Source organism: Chelonus insularis, unplaced genomic scaffold (assembly GCF_013357705.1).
Source record: "Chelonus insularis isolate UGA/USDA-ARS -01 unplaced genomic scaffold, ASM1335770v1 contig_139_pilon, whole genome shotgun sequence".
NCBI lineage: Eukaryota > Metazoa > Arthropoda > Insecta > Hymenoptera > Braconidae > Chelonus > Chelonus insularis.
This window is the reverse complement of record NW_023276379.1, coordinates 2,101,453-2,123,020: the sequence shown is the minus strand read 5'-3', so window position 1 is coordinate 2,123,020 and position 21,568 is coordinate 2,101,453. Positions and strand designations below refer to the sequence as shown.

The following is a 21,568-nucleotide window of genomic DNA, read 5'->3' as shown; positions in this document are numbered from 1 at the left end:
TATTATCGTTATTATTTGTAATTAAAAGTTATCTTAATTATAAATAATTAAATTGTAAAAATAATTATTTCTATTTAAAATAATGTAGATTAGCATAAATAATTTTTAATTATTTTTAAATTTAATTTAGAAATTATTTTAATGTGACTAATTGTTAAAATTTAAATTCTTTTAAATGTCTTTAAATTTAAATGTATCTAAACTCATATTAGGATATTCCATGATACTAAAATGAAGTAATTATCGTTAAATTTTTAAGTTAAATAACAAAATCTTATTATCTACGTTCTACAATTACAGAATAGATAATAAAAACAAAGAGTGTTACTCTTTTTTTCTTCTTCCCTTTGAACTTTAATGGTGAAACTGGAGCGTTTTCAGCAATGTGCTTTCGCTATTACTATTATATACATCCAACTCAATTCTCTATCTACACAATGAAATGAATTTTTATTCTTTCGCTCTTACATTTCCGCGCCAATTAATCCACCAGAATTAATGCAATTAAGACCACAACATAATTCAAAGCCTCGAGATTCAGAGTGATTGAAAATTGAGAATTATTTAGCAGAATAATCAGATGATAAATTTTTAATATTTATAGCTGTGCATTGATGCACGCATTGTTGCACTCGTTATTTGCACGCCATTACCGTTGAGTTCTATGTACTAACGTTGACTACATACATTTCGAACACTTGGTCATTGTATTTGTTGGTGATTTTTCCACACAATCTAACTAAAAGCCAAAGTCAGTACATCACATAATATCTTGAAAATATGTTCAATCAATATCCCATACACTTTTTCAAATTCTTACTTCGATACATATTTCATTTTTATTTTATTTTGTACGACCTCTATCAATCTTATTTCCTAATGTAAACAGCTTATCGAATAAAATCGTTTTGGGATGTTTCATCAAGTTTAATCCGAAAATAATTAGCATTTATATCCGCCATTGCTTTATTGCGTTATTATTGTATCGGGATACCAATCTTTTCGATTTAACGAATCTTACTTTACGTCAATTATGATGATTTTTAGGTTTTTTTTGCAAATAAACCTGTTGTTAATGAAGTATTTTGCAATTAACTTGCAGATAATTTTAATTGGATCTTGTAGATAATAATAATAATAATAATGATGATGATGATAAAAATTAAAATAAAATTTATTTTTTGTTTATAAGAATCAATATTAACAACCAATTAAATTTATATTTGTAATTACAATAAATTATTATTTATTGGAAATGAAATAAAATTCAAATAGAATTGTATTTAAATTTTTTAATTACTCAAATAATTTAATTAAACACACAAATATGGTTCAGATATTTGATAAAATTTTTCTATAATTTTTTAAACTCTTTTCTTGTTAATAAAAAACATTTTATTAAAAATTTTCAAGCTAATTTTTTTTATTAAAAACAGTTTGAAATATTTAATGTTCAATTTATGTACATTTATTTAATTTTAACTTTAAGAATTAAATAATTCTTTTATTTTTCAAATAAAAATTATTTTAACTGTTTGTAATAATAATTATTTAATTATTACCTCATTATATTTTTTAATTTAAATATTTATTTATATTTATAATTATAAATATCTTTTTTTTTTTTTAAAAAAATTTAAATTTAATTCTTAACTATTCAATCAATCTTATCAGTATTTACAATACCAGTTTCCTATTAATATAATCCTCCTGAAGACCTTTTATAAAGTTTAAATTCAAGAACAATTGACTTCTATTACCTCTATATCATTATTAAACCCACTCTTCTCAGCCAACTATTAATAATTATCATAGAATCTCAGCAATAAATAAATCCCTATCCCTCAGTAATTTAACAAGTGAATTTTCAAAGAAAATATCACGTGTAACATTATTTTTCATCATCATTATTATTATTCCAACATTATCAAGATAAAGTAAGAATATTGCGGTCAGAGAGAAAAGCTGTCCCTTGATGCATGGTGTTAAAGCCCCAGTATTAACCACATTTTGCATGTTACATAGCTCATAATAACGTGACTAATATTTTCTACAGGATAACACTATGTTCTTTTTAATTAAAATGAAGAACTTTATAGCGATTATCCAAGCTGCCACTACCTTATGTCCTCAACCCAATAAAGCTTCCCTTATAAAAGGAAACTTGGCTCTTCTATGCTGTTTTTGTTCACAAAGAAAGGACAGGAATAAGATCACTGTACTACACATTTTCAAATTTATATGTTAATCTAATTTTACTCTTCATTCAAAGGAACACTCTTTTACATTTTGCTTTGTGACAAGTCATTAAATAAAATAAATTACGAGCCAAGTAAAACTATTAACATATTTATTACCTAATCATCATTTCATTAATTTCATTCATTTATTATTATTACATAAAACAAGTAAATACTTGATAATATTTATGTGTAAAATTCTCTTTCCTATTTAAATAAAAGTCTAAAAGGATTTCATTTCCTTATTAGATTAGTTTAGAAATCGGAAGGTTAAATTAAGCAGAAGATGCGATAAATTATTTATCAGTAGAAATCAATGTATAAGTAATGTTTTTTAGATAAAAAAAAAATTTTTGTAGCTCATGTAAGTTTTCTCTTTTAGTAAAGGAAGTTTAAAAATAGAAGCCTCAGGTCAATGAAGTTCAAACTTTGATTTTATATATTTTCTAACAAATATAATATCACTAATAAGTTGGAAATACAATCATCTTGAGAAACTATATTTTTTTAGTTTATACCAATAACGATGGTATTTATTTTATAATAAAGAATTAAAAATATTAATGTCTTTAAATGATAAACTTATTAATGAAAGGGATAATTTGATATATATTTTATCGAAAAAGTATCAATGAAAACTCTCAACCAGTGCCCAAGATTGAAGTTATGGGTAATAACCACTATTTTTATAGCAAAGTGTATTTATATTTAATTGAATTTAATTTTTCACCAGAAGCTAGAAATGTTAGAAGAGAAATGAGTGCTATAAAAATTTTAGCTTTTCATCTTCTTGCTATAAAAGCTTGTAATAAAAACTTATTTTGTATCAAAACCATCTATGCTGAACATTAAAAACAAAAAGACTCATTAAATTGATTGTAATTTTTAAAAATGAGCAGCTTTGGAAGAAAATAAACAATCCTTAAAATTAACAATAAAATTTGAATTTAAATGGACAATTAGTAGTATTAAAATTGTAATTATAATAATGATTATAATGAGCCTTGAATATTGTAATTTAAAATTCAAAATCATTGTTCTATTTGCCTCTAGGCTTGCACATAGATTACAACTATGCTACTTTAGTAATTACAACGCATTTAATCGCCAACAACGCAATGTATACATATTTCGGTAAGCACTATTGACCAGTGGAAAATATTTGATCAAGTGCGTTCGATAATGCCAATCTATTTTCAATTTTAGGCAATTGTGTATGGTAGTAATATTCATCATATGTTTGTTCTCATGTTCATGTGTAGTCATCTCATCAAATTAAATATAAAGAAATATTTATAACTTCATATTTCGATCAATAATCTGTATAATTCAATGATAGATAAAAGAAAAAGTACATTTTTTGATCAATAAAAAATTAGAAGCAATCAATGTTAACGATTTTTTATCACTATTCCACTCGTGCATTGTCATCATTAATCAGATTAGAAGTGCACATGGTCGTACTGAAGTGTTAACATGCTCAATTTGTTTCAGTAAACGTTAACGTACATGTACACACATAGGTGAGCAATAAAATACGATATGGTACTCTGTATCTATATCCATACAGTCACAATAATAATTTATGGATGCATAAACGAAGAAATAAGATTTCTCGTTTGAATTTGGATTATTCGATTTGTTACACACGTAAAGACGTGATAGTAGTTTAACGATTCATTCAAATGATATAAATTTTTTACTTTTGTATTTTATTTATATTCTTTATTGAAATTTTTTTTATCATTCATAAAACTATCACCTAAAAATTACTTTTACAGAATAATGTACTTTTTATGGTTCTGAAAATTATATGAGCTTCTGTCTATCAGTTTTCCTGATGATAGTTGAGGTTTATCATGTCATGTTTATTTAGCAGTAAATTTGAAATGATAACGTGGATGATGATCGCATGGTGCGAATGAATTTAGTATAATTTACAGTAATGTTATTGTAACATGTGGCTTTAGATTTAAAAATTATAAAGAATCATTTTTAATGAAAGAAGACATTTTTTTGTTTAAAGAAGTTTCTTATTATTAAAATCAATTGCAATAATATAATTTTAATAACTGTAATAAATAAGTGGAACTATTTAAATAATTAAAAAGAAGGGACAGGGTAGGCTATATAAATTTCAGTCAGTCTTAGCTTAGCTCCAGGATAGCAAGAATAAAAGCCTGCATTCTCTATATATTATCAGTTAAATAAATTAGTTGGTTGTTTTGTTGAAACTGACTATCTCTAATCTTTACCAATAATTCATTAAAAATAATATTTATTTTAAAAATAAGTCATGAGTAATGCAATCTTATAGCGTTGGTTAATAATAAATTTCCAATTCATATTATAGTTAAATAAAGTTTAAGAATGATTGTTGATGTAACAATGAATAATCAATGATTCTATAGTAGATTAAATCAATCTTACTTAAAGAAATCAAAATTATTAATTCATCTAGACGATAAATATACAAGAGATCTGATTCTCCAGTGCATGATAAATATTCAGTTGCCATTTAATTATTTATCTTTTCCTAAAACAATACAATCCGTTGGAATGTTTTAATTATAATCCAAAAAAGATTCAATTGATTTTCATGCAAAACCTTTTTTCTAATATATCTCCAGGTAACTTGAAACTGATTAGATTTTGAATCGAATTAGTTCAACCATCTCCAACAAAAAATAACTCATCTTCAACATAAATCAGGAAACTTAAAAATAATTGGAAAAATTTCCATTCTTTTTTTCCTAGTTTTCATTTCTCTGATCTAGAAATCTAACTTACTTCTAATACTTGTGAAGTTATACTAGTTTTCTATCAATTGTTTTTAACTCATTTCCAAAAAATGCCTCTTTCTTCATCTTTTTGATAATAAAAATAAATAATTTACAATTCATAGTTTAAGAATATATTAATTGATTGTATCACAATAACAACGAGTTTACTGTTGATAAAAGCAACATATTTCTCCCCAAGTGGAATCATGTCTGAGAAAATATTGGCTGATATGCTAATGGTCTATTCAACGTATTAATGCACTGAAGCATGTTTGTGATAACAAATGCTAATATGTCGAACATGTGTAGCAGAGAATGTACCCTTCTGTGTAACGACGAAAACATAAAATAGATGATAAAAGTGTCTTTGTCTATTTAAAATCAGAATTTAAATGAGGTATATATCTTGAACATTTCCTGAATAAAATGTACCAGTCGTAATGCATATTTTACATTTACTTTCATTTTTGAAGAATATCCCTAGGAGGTTCAGTAAATTTTAAAATACCTTCTATGTCAATTTATCTTGCATGTAGTTCAGATTTAATTATTATTCTACAAGTCAATTGAGATAATGGCTGTATGTTAATATTCATTTTTATTCGCTTGGAATTTATAAATAATGGGTAGCTGCTACTGATAACGTTCAATATGACCTTCCTATACAGTTTTGATAATTATTATTTACAATTATACTTGAGACAATGGATTATATAGCTATATAAATATTTTATTGTTTAGTAACAATAATTATAAATAAATATTTAATCATCATTAATTTATTATGATGTAAATATATTTTTTAAATTGAAAAAAATAAGTTTTAGTAATTACTAAAAGTTGATTATCAATAATTATTAATCTTAATCCTTGAATTTTATTACCATTTATTGATAACTTTGTTTAAAATATATTTAATAATTATTTAAAGAAATTCAAATAGACATAGACATTACAATTGTTCATGTCACAATCAATCCAATAGATTTATAACCAATATGAAGTAACGAGTACATCTATGCAAATTTAATAACAAACCGCCCTCTTATAACCCTTCATGTGTCAATAAAAAATATATTTCAAAGTTTTATCAACTATTTTCTTGCATAATAATGACGTAATTTATTAATTCATTTTTTTTTTCATTGAACTGTGTGTAATACATTTTAATTCACTGACAAAAATTAATTAAATTGAAAATTAAAACTCTTCAGTTGGAATGAAATATCGTTTTATTTTATTTGTCGTTAGTGGAAAAAAATTGCAGGATTAAATTTTATGCACCAACAGTCTCTCATTTTCATCTGAAAAATATGATTGTCAAAGAAACTTTATTTGCTTAGACTCTGAACTTTTATTAAACACAAAACAGTGATGCAGTAGAAAAAAAAATAAATAAAAATTTTTGTAAATGATTCAATGCCTAAAGTGGTAGTTTTCCTCACCTTGCCAGCAGAAAATTTAACATTAGAATCGATCGAAGACAGCCTTGTCTATAAAAGTATAAGTGAGGTAATAATGTAGTAGCCATCAAGTAATAGTGAGTTATAAGTAAATCATAAATAATCGTAAAACTGTCGAAGTGAATATTACTATATTATGTTCTATATTTTAATATTTGATTCAAATTTTAAAACATAGGTATGGATTGGCCTATAAGTTATCAGGAATTATAATACTGTGGTATTGATTGTGACAAATACCTATAATTAGCAATGTATGTTATAACATTTTTGATTACATAGTAAACAGCTCTAGAGCAAGATGGAGTGAATAATGCATTGCTAAAAAAATAAGTCATAATATTTTTTAGTTAAACATTTGATAAATATATATGAGAGTAAACAACATTGATGACAGATTAAATTAAAAGTAATAGAGAAAGTTTAGATGGAAAAAATATTTTAATAAAACTTTTTTAAATTATTGTTTTTATTTAAATAAAAAAATAATCAATCATAGTTGATATTTTGCAAATGATTGATGGAATTTATTTAATATCAAATTAAAAAGATAAACAAAATAATATTTTTTGTTTTAAAAAACTATATTTTAAAGTTAAATTAGTCTACAAATATATTTTGGTATGTAGTAATAGGGTAGAGTTGGGATACTTGCCATACCAGGATACTCACCTAATTGCTTAGATACAATAAATGGTAATTGTTTAACTCCATTAGGTATTATAAAATGTTACACTAAAGTATGAATTTTTATTTAATTAAAGTAAAAGAAAATACTTTTATTCAACTTAATCTTTAGGGGGTGGCAAGTATCCCGACTTTACCCTAATTTAATTTTTTAGCTAATATTTTATTCATCAGCTAATTATTGCTAATAATGAATACATTGTTCACTTATTTATTCTGAATAGATGCAATCCATTGATCTAGTTCTCAGAGAATATACTTTCGTAGAATGTCAAGTAGCACATATGCAATGGAGTTAACTCCAGCTTTTCAAATGGCAATAACTTGGAATTTTTTTTCTCTTTTTTATTTATGAATAAAAGGAAATTTTTTATCGTACAATTCTTTCAACAAAAGATTTTAAGTTTTTTTTTATTGTTTATCAAAAAAAAAAAAAATGTTTAATCCTACCAAAAATGTGTGTAGTTGAAATGTTTGCTTGGGAATTCACTAGGATAGATATTCACCTCATGTGTACTTTACAAACTAAAATAATAGCAGACGTTAACAAGTAATTTAAAAACTTTGAAACATAACATTTTTCTAACGAGAAAAAATAAACAAATTTTTTAAAAAAATATCAAGAAAAACTTATTAAAAAATTTAATTTTCTTTTTCAGAACAACAATATAAAGTTTATGAATAAAAATAAAAAATATATCGTTTTTGAAACTCTTATAACTACTAGGAAAAATGTAATATTTTCAACAAAATTCTTGTATGAAACAAAACTTTGCACGGCACAATGTCTCAAGAACACTTTGACCGATTTTAGTCACCATGAAGTTAATCAATAGCTTGGAAGTTTGATACTTCAATGTTAATAATTCTCACTACATCCAACGAATTCATTTAAAAATTTTTCAAACCATCAAACACACATTTATTACAGATAAAACTTCTCTAAACTCTCTCTCTCTCTCATCATCACCATCATCACCTCAGGCTCTTTTACACTACAAAGCTCATAGCTAGTAGTAACTGAAGTTGTTAGATGATCTGGATGATGAATGAAATATAATACAATACTAAAAGCGATATTTATTTCTATTTCCTTTAATACTAGTTCATTTGTTTCCAAGCTGTATAATCGTTGAATTAATTTGTAATATTATTTTGCTGAATATCACTAGCTATGCAAAGCATAAATAATCTTTAAAAAAATTATTATTTTATTTTGCAATATTATAATAAAATAGAAAGCAATAGAAGTGAGTCTTGAATTTATTTCTTGATAATAATTTTAAAAAAAATTTTTAAATTATTATTTAAATTAATAATTAATTATTATTATTCTGTTTTTAATATCAGGAGTTTTAATATCAAGAAATTATTTGTCATTATATTTGTGGGTCAGTTGATGGATGACCATAATAGAAGATTAGACCAGAATCCTTAAAAATTAAAAGAACCATGTTCAGGACTCTAGAATAAGATTCAAATAGCAACCTAAGAAAGTGATCAGAACTTGAGTTTAATTTTTAATAAATAAACTTCCCAATAATTTTTCCCCTTCATTAATTTCTCTACGTACCCTTCATTCAATTCTCAATCATTTTTTTGACCTCAGTCAACATGCACCATTGATGACTGGAATTTTATTCTCCAATTTTCCATCTACTTTTTACCGCATGTTTCATTGGGTACACTTTTTTGCCAATGAAGTTTTTTTCGTCTAAAAAAGCCACTGCTCAAATCCATTAAATAAAATAATGGAAGTAATATTCTTTTTGAATTCAAAAGGTACTCTAAAATATTTGCGGATTGAAAAATGAATGAAATAGTTAGCAATAAAGTGGAGTAACGTGCTTACCTTACAGCCTTATAACGGATCTTGATAATATATGTTTTCATCACTCTGCTTGACTGCTCTAAATTCGATGAAACCGGTTTATATTAAGAGAATATCAGTGGTTTCGATTCACAGTACGTATGGAATTGAAAGTCATAGTGCGAATCATAAGTTAACTTTCTTTTTTTTTTTTCACATTCAATTAGTTCAGGTACTTGACAATTATCGTAACCACTTGAAGTTAAATTTATCATGCATATATTGATTTTTTGCATTACAGTAAGTTTTTATATAACTGACATATAAAAGTGTCAAAGTCATAACAAATGGTGAATAAGGTGATGAGCCTTCAAGCTTTCTTATTAGCAGAATTACATTATGCTCATTTTTATCATCTTCATTGGTTGAATGATTCAAAATCAATATAGGATAGTTGGTCATCTGAAAGCAAAAATTTTTATTACATTATTAGTCTACTTTACTTTCAAGCTTCTTTATGATAAATATCTATCAAGATTAATAATGAAGCATAGATTGATTCTTGAAGCATAGCAAAACATTGAACAAAATAAAGTAAATAAATCAGACATAGATTTTTTTACTGTCAATTTTTTGTTTCAATTTAGAAAATAATTCCAAAACAATTTAATTAAATTCGATAGAATCAACGTAAAATGATTTTCAATTGCATTTATTGATTCTCAGTAAATGAAATTGGTTGAAACCATTTTCAAAGCATAGGCAAACAAAGTTTTGTTATAAAAAAGAAAAAAGAAATTTTATTAACTCAGTCCAAGCTATTTCATAAGTAAATAAATAAATAAATAAAACTTGTGAAGCATGAAAAAAGAGACCAGCAAATATTTTTGTTAATAATTAATTCTACTTTTCATCTATTTGTTATTGAGTGTTTATATGAAGGTATAATTATTATAGTTAGTAATTATAATAATAGTCATAGAGAGAACTATACTGCTTATTTGAGATAATTGTACTGTATAGTTTCCTCAAGTTATCTTTAGACATGGATAAGAAGTATTATACCAAGTTATATCTTTCAGAATTATTCACTCACAACGTGAAGACTATTGAACTGATTCCAATACCATTTTGATTACTCCATCGAGTCTATCATTCAACACAAAAGATAAAATACCTCAGAGACAGATATAAATCATAATATATATCTGAATAAAACCACAAGTTGATCTGTAAAAGATAAAAGAGGATTAATTATTTTGTGAATTTCACGTATTCTAGTTTTTAATTTCGATTGTTAAATAATCTATTCTAACGAATATGTGGTAACGTGTTTGTTTATTTGGGGTATTTATTTGTAGATATCGTTGTATAAATATAATAGCCACGAGGCAGTTGGAGAATCACAGAGTAATATCCATGATTTTATTGTATAACTATTCTGTGAAATTAATACCTGATTAGAATTATATACAATAGTATATTTTATGAAAATAAACAGATTTAAATTTATCAATTTGGTTAATTAAAATGTTGATTAAAAAAATATATATATATAAAATACTGCAATAGTTTAAAATAAATTATTAGCTTTGGAATCATCTTTTAAAACATAGTCATCTAGTACTTTCTACCTCTCACTTAGCCTAGATGTCTTTGGTGATCATCATAAATGGTTTATTAGAGTAAAGAAGATGAAGTAATCCTGTTGGGAGAAGACACTGTACCAATTTAACATGAAGAAAAATATTTGATTAAATTTTTTTCTTTATTTCTAGGTATTTATATAAGTGTGGAAAGACTAAACATTAATTTATCAATAAAATATGATTTCATTTTTCTTCAGCAAATAAAAAAAAAATGTCAATGTAATATTGTATCTTTTATATTGCAACATGTTTCAGCAGTAATTTTATTTTAAATTTTATTCTAGAGGATTTAGCACAGGAATAAAATTTAAAATAAGTTGAGAAATGACAAATGCTATCTTATTCACGTAAATAACATCCAATATAAATCACCTTACTTTGAGACGAGACTTGAAAGCCACCCTCAAGTCGACCTCAATTTCCCCATCTGGTGATGCTTCGATTTCTCTGTTGGTCTCATCTTGTTACTTGCTCCTAATTTCCCTGCATCTGATGTGTTCCAGCACTTGATATGTTTCCCAACGTTTGCTATGCTCCAACCTCTTCTACTCACTACTACACAATCTACAAGCCCAATTACATTACCGTTTTTTAAACATGTCATGTCAACGTTTTGCTTCTAGACATGCTTGATTAAATATCTCTCAAGTGAAAATATCTTTGATTTTAGTAATCCCAACTTTGTTGGTTTCAATTTGTACTTTGTAGATTTTTTAAGTTCTTATAGGAATTTACTATCTTATATATATATATATATACTTTTTAAGATAGTTTTGTACTTTGCTAGCAAGTGAGATAGGGTTGGAGAGGTTTGATAAACTTTTTCCAAAATTGTGCAATTTACTTACTCTACGAGACTACGTCTTAGAAACGGCTTTCAATCTTCATTTCTATTCTCTCGTGTACGTTTATTTATATTTAAAAAGAGGAAAGTTAATACAATATTGTGGAAATAATTTATTTTTTAATGGAATAAGGTTTTTGTTGAGATTAACAAAAGTATGTCATTTGGATAGAAAAAAATAAATAAAATAAGCGTATAATCAAAAGTAATTCTCGATTATATTCGATTCAGTAAATTTGTAAACATTGCTGGTAAATAACAATATGAACATAGGTAGAGAAAAATCGAATTCGATGATTTATAAATTTCTATTTAATTTAAAAACAAAAACAGAGATATTGATTTTTATTCAGCTAATAAATCATTTAAACCCATTTTTAAATTAAAAAAAAGTAAAACAACAATGATAATGTTCTATTTTAAATAATAAATAATAATTATTATTAATAAAAATTATTTTAATAATAATACGTTCGATATTTTAAATAATAAAGTATAATATAAAAAAAATTTAAATAGAAGACCTTTTTATATTTAATTATAAGTTTTTTTTATAATAAAATGATTAATAATTTCACCTAAATTATCATGTACATACAAATTCCTATTAAATCGGATCGTAACTTTTAATCCTGTTATAGAACAAGATGTTATACCCTCTGTATAATATTGTTACAAAGGGTTAGAAACTGTCTTCAAAAGTATTTTTATTTTAAAAGTCATTATGGAGCATAGTTTCTAATCTTATTAAAAATACACTTCAAATAATCCTTTTCCAACAACACTAACATTACAACAATTTCTTCAGCAAACTCTCATTCTCATATTTTTCACAAAGTTTCTAGCTCTTTCAGCAGTTCAGATCGTGAAATTTAACAAAAAAATTCCAATTTTAAATCCCAATACTACGAATCTACTAATAACAACTGATACTTTGTACTCTGTTGGTTCTAGTATTGACATAGAAGTGAACTTGAGCTTAAAATAATGGAAAATATCATGATGAAATCCAGCAGAGGTATTATCGAGTAACTCTGACATCATCAGCAAAATGGAATGAAATTTGTTAGTGAACGTTTAGTTTTAAGAAGATTAAGAAGATTTAAATCACTGATCTTAAGAGAAAAAGATTTAAATGGCTAGCTTTTGTTCATGGTAGTCTATGGCTAATGCATTATTGAATGCTTTGTTTTGTTGGTATCAGTGCATTCCTACCTATTTTATTGGATCGAATCTATTAAACTGAAGCTAATAGATTACAACTTGGTCATTATTTATCCTTAAAAAAAATTCAGTATCTTTTTGTTTATATCATGAAGTGGTTGATGGAATATCTGATAGATATTGATGAAAAATTGATTTCTAGAAAAAATAAATTAAATGTTATTGCTTTTTACTGGAGAGTATGATGATCTGTGTAGAGATGAGTGTTTTGTGAGTAAGTAGGATTAAAAGAAGCTGAATAAACTTTTTAAAATGGTTCAATTTCCTTACTTCAACAAAGTCTATGTAAGAACTACCTCCAATCGTTGCTTCCATTATTTCATGTACTTATATTGAAAACGTCAGTGAACAAATCTTTGAATCCATTTCCTTCAAGTCAAGAATTAATTCAGATTTCCAATTTATCGTGAAAATGTCTTGAATGTTTCAATATTCTTCATAGTAATAGTCATTTTTAATAATGAAAGAAGTTTATGAAAAATTGTCGTATAATTTTTGTTGTTTTTATTTGAAATGATGAAAAATTGGTATGAGTTAGAAGAAATATATAATAAAAGAATAGTATTTTATTTAGAAGACACTTTAAATCGTCCTATAAAGAAAATCCCATGTTGTTCAAACTATCTTACCAGTAATTCCTTCAATATTGTTTACAGATTCCCTCTTGGCGAGATTCTCGCAAAACCAGCAACTCGAGTAGTTAAATTCTTCAACAACTTCTGTCATTTTATCTTTTACATAAATCTCATGCTTGCGTTCCTTACTTCTGCCTCCACAAGTAAGAGATTATAATCTTTGTCTTTTGTCTGTATAAAGTTGCTTCATTCTTGGATGTGTATATGTACAGCTTTCAGGCTGACTAAGACGTTATTATCGGAAAAAGAGAAGAACTTTTTCTTATGTGTTATTACTTGCAGACATCAGCAATCAAATAATATATGAACATGTTTCCCATGTGTCATATCAAAGAGTATGGAAAAATATATTGAATTATTTTTAGTTGAGCTTGGAGATTAGATTTTCACACTTCTTGGAGCTGATCAAGATATTTTCTATTTTTGTGTTCAAAGTTTAAAATTAGTGGTCGATTTTCTTCGCAAGTTTTATTTAATCTATTACAATAATAAATAAAATTTATATTTCAAATATATTGTAGAATGTATGCAATCATGTTAATCATTCAGAAAGCTCATGTTGAAGATTCAAATGTTTGGTATCATCACTAAATCAATATTCAATCAAAATTTTATTGAGTAGGATCATGAGTATTAATAAAGAATGTTAGTAAATAAATACCAAGTTCTTTATTAATTCCTGATATTATTGAAATATAATTACATTGGCTAAAAGAATTAGTAAAAATTCCATGACTTCATTTTAAAAGATTAAATCTCATATTGCATCCTGATTTCATTGTAAAAAATTTTATTTTATATCAAATCATAAACTATTACTCACAAAATAGCTAGAATTACACAATTATTCAATTTACTTAGTTGTTTTTTTAATGTAAAAGTTATTTTAAAAAAAAAGTATCAATTGAATAATAACAGCAATATTTTGTTTCAGAGTGAAAATCGAGCATTAAGACTGAAAGAGTCCATATCTCTAGCTCTTTCTACTGGGGTATCCAACGGATATGTAGATTCTGATAGCACTATGATGATCATGTCATCCGAGCTTCTGCAACCTCCAACGCCTGACCCCAGAGTGACATGGAATTATTTTGATGAGCGAGGGTAAGTGAAGGTAGTTCGGCAGAAATGATGATTAACTACATCCTTCTATATGAAAGTTCAATAAACCATAACGACCATTTTCATGGTAGACTCGTTTCACAGTTTTCTCAATGGTTCACCAATATGTCATCAATACGTGTTTAAATTCTCTTTCACTACTAGTAAAACCAGTAATGTTTATTCTTCAATGCTTTTTATAACATCGTAGTATTATTTTTTTTTTATACTTGTCTTCACTTTATTATATTAATGAAAATTACATTATCATATTTATCGTTTTAGTAACTTTTTTAATTACATTAATAAAATATTCTATCAACATAATGTCACTTTATGTACTTTGTTTTATATTATTAAAATATAATAAGGATTGAAATGTTGATTAATCCAATTGACTGATAGACTAATTAATTAATTGATTGATACTTCGTACATTTTCTCAAACTGAATAAACATAATGTAGTAGTGATGGTATTGACATTTTGAGTGTATTTCAGGAATTTTCACTGGACATCATGTCAATTACTAATTAATACTTATTTTTATTTTCTCATTGTTGTTGAGATTATCAAAGATAATTCATTGAAAATAATTACCTGAATTAATCTCAATAATGATGATTAAATAATTAGCAAATATTGTTAATACTTTATTTGAATAAAGTTAATAATTCTATTTATTTATATTGTTATAATATAAATGATGCAAATTAATTACATTTATTAAATATTTTATTCTCTCTCTCTCTAGAGCAATTAAATGCATTCAAATAAAAGGAAGTTAAATAGTGAATATACATTTTAACAAAAAGTTAAGATACATCCATTACAAAGAATTATAGTAATATGTTTTACAACAAAAATATTTCCATGTATGTTTTTTTAAACTGCCAGTGGAAAAGTTAAATATTTTTTTACTAGAAAATTATTAAATTCGTCAGAATTTTGTCATTTAAAACTCACCTATCACATTTTCTCAATTATTTTTATTCAATGTTTGTTTTATTGAAGAATAAAAAAAAATATTTTTTTTATACATGAATAATTTAATTAAACAATACAGTTCTGTTTAATCAAATTTACTAGTTATTGAATAATGATCCAATTTAAACCTATTTCACATTAAAAATAATAATAATGATTATTAATATCATAAAGTCAGTTTTTTATTGTAATAATCTTCTATCTCCAATGAACAGCAATTAAGTGTATTTATATTTTATTACTATTATTACTGCTATAAATATAGATCTGTAACTTTAAGATGAAAAAATATAGCTTCTTGATACATTTTAATAGTTAGTTTGCTCCAAAAATGATTCTTAAACATTTTATAACTGCAGTGATAATGAGAGGAATATTTATTATCAGCTGTCATGATTCCAATCAATTATCTGAGTAAATATATATCTTTATTAATTTTTTTTTAAATATTATATTTCATCATTAGAGTAAAAATTATCTGTAGTTAATTAACCAATTACATTTCTAGTTTTTAAATCATGATAACACTGACATGAAATAATTTTCTTGATCAAAAGTATTATTTTCCATGTTGCAAAAAATTGTTCAACATTTATTATCAAATGTTTTGTTAGTGAAACTACGAAACAATGATTAAAGTAACAGAAATAATGAATAGTAAACTTTTTATTATTCTTTATAATGAATTAAAGTATTATAATTAGAACAAAACAATTAAATTTGACGTTGATTCAACTAAATGTCGAGGAAATAAGCTTATTAACAATAAAACCGGATACATTGTTTTATCATGATTCTTTCATCAGATAATTTTCTCTGAAATAGGTAAATAAATAGGAAAAATAAAACTAAAATTTAAAACATGAACATCACGTCCTGTTGAAACAGGAAAAGGAATTTATTTTTAAATTTTATGAATTTTTATTTCAACTAAAAAAACTTAATATGATTGACATAAAATGTAGTAATTTTAAGAAAATAATTTAGACATTAAATCCACTGTCTAAATACTGAATTGAAAATTAAACAAACTTTGAATGACGTTGAAAATGAATTTTTCCTTAATTTCATTTAATTATGTAGTTTATCAAGTTTCCTTGGCAGATTAATTAACTGAATGTCAAAAAATTTTACGGAGACTAGATAATTATTGTAAAAGCTTGATTTTTTTATGAACGACTAAATTTTTTTTATTATTCATTAAAATAGTTTTAGTAATTTAATTCTAATGAATAAATTTATTGACTTGCTGTCAGAGATAAAATGTCACAAATCTTCTTTTATATGCATATATATATATATATAACTCCTTTAACTTAAGACTGTTTGATGATTCCTTATTGCTAACCTGACAGTATAATTCCGTTAGAATTTATAGAGAAGCCATTTCCGGCTCAACGATTGACGCTAAAAGAGAGGAAGGGATATTTTTAATCGGATTAATGCATGAACAACAAATGTATCAAGTATTTAATCCTTTAAGGGAAATGAAAGACTTGGAATTAATGAGAATCTTGCTCTAGATTCCTTAACAATGAAGATTATCCCCAACAAGTTTGAAAATAAATATACTTAATTAAAAAATAACAATCTTTTAATTTATTTCTTTATAAAATACATTTGTACATTTTATCTAGTTCCTTTCAATTTAGAACGTTTTTTGTCAAATAATCATGAATAAATTGAGCTTTTAATATTAATGGGACGATTTTCTATAAAAGAATCCAATTGATAGATTTATTACCAATTGTAAAAAGTCAATGCTGAAAAGATAATACTCTCACTATTGAACGTTGAATACTAAATAAAAACATTGACAACAAAAATGGCAGAAGTAAATAAAGATACCATTATTGCTCTAGATAGATTATCTACATTGACAGGTTGATTTCTGGTAAAGAATGACTTAGTTTCAGTTAGAAGTTGAAAAAAACATTCTACAGTAAACCCAAAAGTTGGAAAAATAATGCTTGCCATATGTCACCACAAGACATGTTTCAAACACTTTTGAAAAATTCTTCTCAATAGCAAGTTGATCTTCAATATCTTACCATCATCTATCCTCAATCATCCACCCAATTGCTGTGCTACCATGTCCATGTTGAAACTAAAAACAATAAGAAAAAGATTATCAACACCAGGAGCAATATTGGGATATTAATTAATATGGTGCTCAAATAAAGCCATTATTGATCATCATCATTATCATCATATTAAATTAATATGTATTTCTATTATCATTGATTATAGGATGAGATATAATTTATGGAGAATAAGAGATCTCTTCAGATAAGTGCTCACTTATAAACCTGATAGTTAAATGCCGGACTGCCTTAATAGATTAAAAACTCAACCTTCTAAGTGTCAATAAATTACTGTCAGAGTCAAAATTGATGGTTTTTTTACAGCTACGTGTCACGAGGTGGCTTAAAAGTTGGTGAAGATCCTTACACTCGAAATAAATTCAACCAAGAAGCTTCTGATGGATTGCCAAGTAATAGAGAGATTCCTGATACCCGCAGTGCAATGTAAGTACTTTTCAACAGAATTTATAATAATTTTCTATTCTTCAATGAATATTTTTTTGCTGTGCTACAGATAAAATAAATCTTCAAGATTGTTATCTTTTAATCAATGACAAGTGTAACATGGATCGATAGTGATATTGAAACAGTTTTGAATACCAAAACTGAAGTGAATTACACAGCTTTGATGACATAGTCTAATTGCACAAGGTTTTGTGATTTAATTATAATTAATCGATTGCAGTTTTTATGAATATACCTAACTCATCCAACAATCTGGTTATTACTTGGCTAAAGTATGCTGGTATGAATACCTTCCCAATTTATAACAATTTGTAGTAATATCAAAGCTTGCACAATCAAGTTTAAAAAAATTAAAATTTTGATTGAAAATGGAATTTTTCATTTTTAACTACTGGAATACAGCTATTGGATTGTGAATCTTAATGAATTTTGATTATGATGAAATACAAGTTGTTTTATAGCATTTTAATCTAGAGGTTTTGGTGATCAAGATATTTATTACTATCATTTAAATGGTTATTGTATAATTATTATTCATTTGTGAATGTCAATGAAATTGTTTTCAATTATTATGGTGAAGAATTCGTAATTATATAACTGTTTTATAATTATTAATTACTCATATAGACGAATAACGAATTAGTCATTGATAAAAAGATAACTATTTTTAGATCAGAATGTATTTTAATCATCAGAATTTGATTTCTACCAGAATTCTTTCTCATAGACTATCACAAAAGCTAAATGCTTGTTTTTAATTAAGTTCTTCAGGATTAAAAAATATTTTTTTTAAGTTATTTTTTATTTCTATGAATAATAAATTCTCTCTTTCAACATAGCCTGCGAGGGCATAAGTTATATTATTTCTAGAGGTTAATTAATTTATTATTTTTAAAAAAAAAAAATCTAGGTTAAAAAAATTTTTTATTCACAATTCACATTACCTATTCACATCTCAAAAAAATTTGAATTCAATTTTTGAAATATTATTTAAATTCTCAGCATTTTAGTCAGTAGAAGAATCACCTTATATCCATAAAAATTCGAATTTCAATAGAAAATTTCCTATTCAAATACTCAAACCTGATAAATGCGTTGAACTTTGAAGCAAAATTCGATATACTCTGCTCTAGATAATATTACAGTGAAAACAGATTAACCTCTATTAATCCTTAGCCACTAATGAGGATCATCATGACTACTTGATAGAGTTCATATTCTTCAGAAAAATAATTATCATTTATTCATCTTTACATTACTTCTTAGTAGATTTTTTTTCAAGCTTCTAATTAGTTTAATCTTCCTAGTCATATGTACATGATTGTTAATGGCAATCGAAGATTTATAATGTAAAAATTTAAGCTCAAGTTTTTAGATGACCTAGATTGGTCATTAGAACATGTAGCAAAAAAAAAAGCTCATGCAGAATAAAATGTAAATGTTGTGAGTAAAATAATATTCTTTTATCTGATATCAAAAGTTATTATTGTGAAAATGGTAGTTTTTAAAAGTTGTTATCTGTAAAGATTACCTGACATAATCCACCTGAAAAATTATAGAAATAAAACATTGTGATGGATGCTTTGATGGTGGATACTATGTAATAACTGCAGAATAATATTTTCATATCACACATGATATAAAATTAACTGAACTGATATCAAATAACATTATTACTTAGATTATTACCTCGATAAATACTAAATGATATTATTTGTTATTATATAATTGAAATAAATTGTCTAGTAATGTTTTTTAATTTAAAAATACCAATAAAGTTGGTGCTAACAAAAAATAAATCCATATTGTAGCTATTGATGATAAGTTATTGGTTCAAAGAGGTTGCAAAGTAGCTTGAATTATATTTAAAATATTTCTATTTTTATATTAAAGAACTTTAGAGTAAAAATGAAAAGTAACTTTACATGATTAATAATAGTTTTACTATTTTCATTCTATTCCATTCTCTTGTGAATGTCGAGGTATCTGGGTGAGTTTCATTTTCGTATATGACTTGGTGACTATCACGAGATTCCTGAAATTGCTCGACCACTGGGTATTCCTCCTCAGTCCTTGATTATTGTCACTGATGACCTGAAAGGTCCAGTTCAAGTTTTTAAATTTACCATTCACTTCACCACATCGCAATTACAGTTGATATTATCATTTATTATACTTCAACAATGGGACTATAAAATTAGATGTTGTAAAACTTTAGATACATCTTTCTAACTCCTATAAATTAATTCAAGCATTTTTTTTTATTGTTAAAGAATAAATAAATTTTTTAGACAATATTAATAATCAATACTTGTATTGAAAAAGTGTCAATTAATATTGATGAAAGGAAAATTAAAATTTAAACTTCTGGGCAAATAATTTTTTGATTAGCTCATAACTGATGTAAAAATGTATTTAATTATTATAAAATGGTTTTTTAGAATGAGAATGAATAAAAGCTTGAGTAATTATTCAGAAAAAAAATTTTTCAAAGTAAAGTTTGAATAGATAATCAATAAATTAGTGATTAAATGAGATAAATAGTGAATATGAACATTTGATTGAGTTATATCATTCATAAAATTAACTTTATCATTTTACTATGGATTTAAACCAATCATTTTGCAATTTAGATAATTTTTAATAACATAAAAAACCCTCATTAAAAAAAGTAATATTTTCTAAAAATAAAATGTGCTTTTTTAAAGCCCTTAAAATTTCGAACAAGCATGATCACTATCCCATTAAACTTATTTGATAGCACAGCTAACATATTTTATGTTTGATCGTTAATCCCAGATAAAGTTTAATCTTTAATTAAGTTAATCGTAGTTAGTAGAATTCACCCTCGCTTAGGGCATTACAATCTTGATTTTTCGTCAGAAAATGAATGTTCGGATTAAATAAGTGAAAAATGAAAGCAAAGTTGATCATGCTATTAATCTTCGTCTATCCTTATACTCACATTTCTTAAAATAATATAAATCTAAGAAACTTTTAGAGAATAATAATACACATCAAGTCTAAAAATACATTCATTCATTGTTTCAGAACTTTTCAATTCATGACTTTGTATTGATTGACATATTTTTTTTTCAAATGTTCATATATACATTGGACTTGGGTGTATGTAATATGTAAATAGTTGAACATGGAATAGAAATTTTTATCATCAAGAATACTTGCAAGTACTAGTTTAAATTCAATATTTAAACCTAAAGCTCATAACTTATGGTATTCATAGCAGTTAGATTTAAATAAATATAAATATTTTTATCTATAAATGACATAAAATTGTGAATAGCAGAAAAATACAATATTTAAAAATTTACAAGAAGATTTTTACTCTCATTATAAAATACATGAGTTTATCTAGAATTGCAATAAATATTATTTTCATGAAAAACAAAATCAGAATTCATGTCATGTTGGAATTATATGTTTTTAAATACAGTGATGACATCTAGAACAGTTATATCATTTGATTTTTTAACATTCTAATGGATTTCCCTGTTACGTCAGAATATTTATCTCAACATCAGTATACATTTACACACACCCTCGCACACACACACATTTATGCTAACCAGACTGTTT

At 25.1% G+C, this 21,568-nt stretch overlaps 1 protein-coding gene across 1 annotated transcript in view; it reads left to right on the top strand.

Moving 5' to 3' along the window:
* The window catches only part of Pgant2 (polypeptide N-acetylgalactosaminyltransferase 2), a 41,348-nt gene that overhangs the window by 757 nt on the left and 19,023 nt on the right, over nt 1-21,568 (top strand). Inside the window, exons 2-3 of the mRNA XM_035096260.1 lie at nt 14,270-14,439; nt 17,831-17,950. Of these exons, the coding sequence (XP_034952151.1) occupies nt 14,270-14,439; nt 17,831-17,950 (290 nt within the window). The remainder of the gene's footprint in view (nt 1-14,269; nt 14,440-17,830; nt 17,951-21,568) is intronic.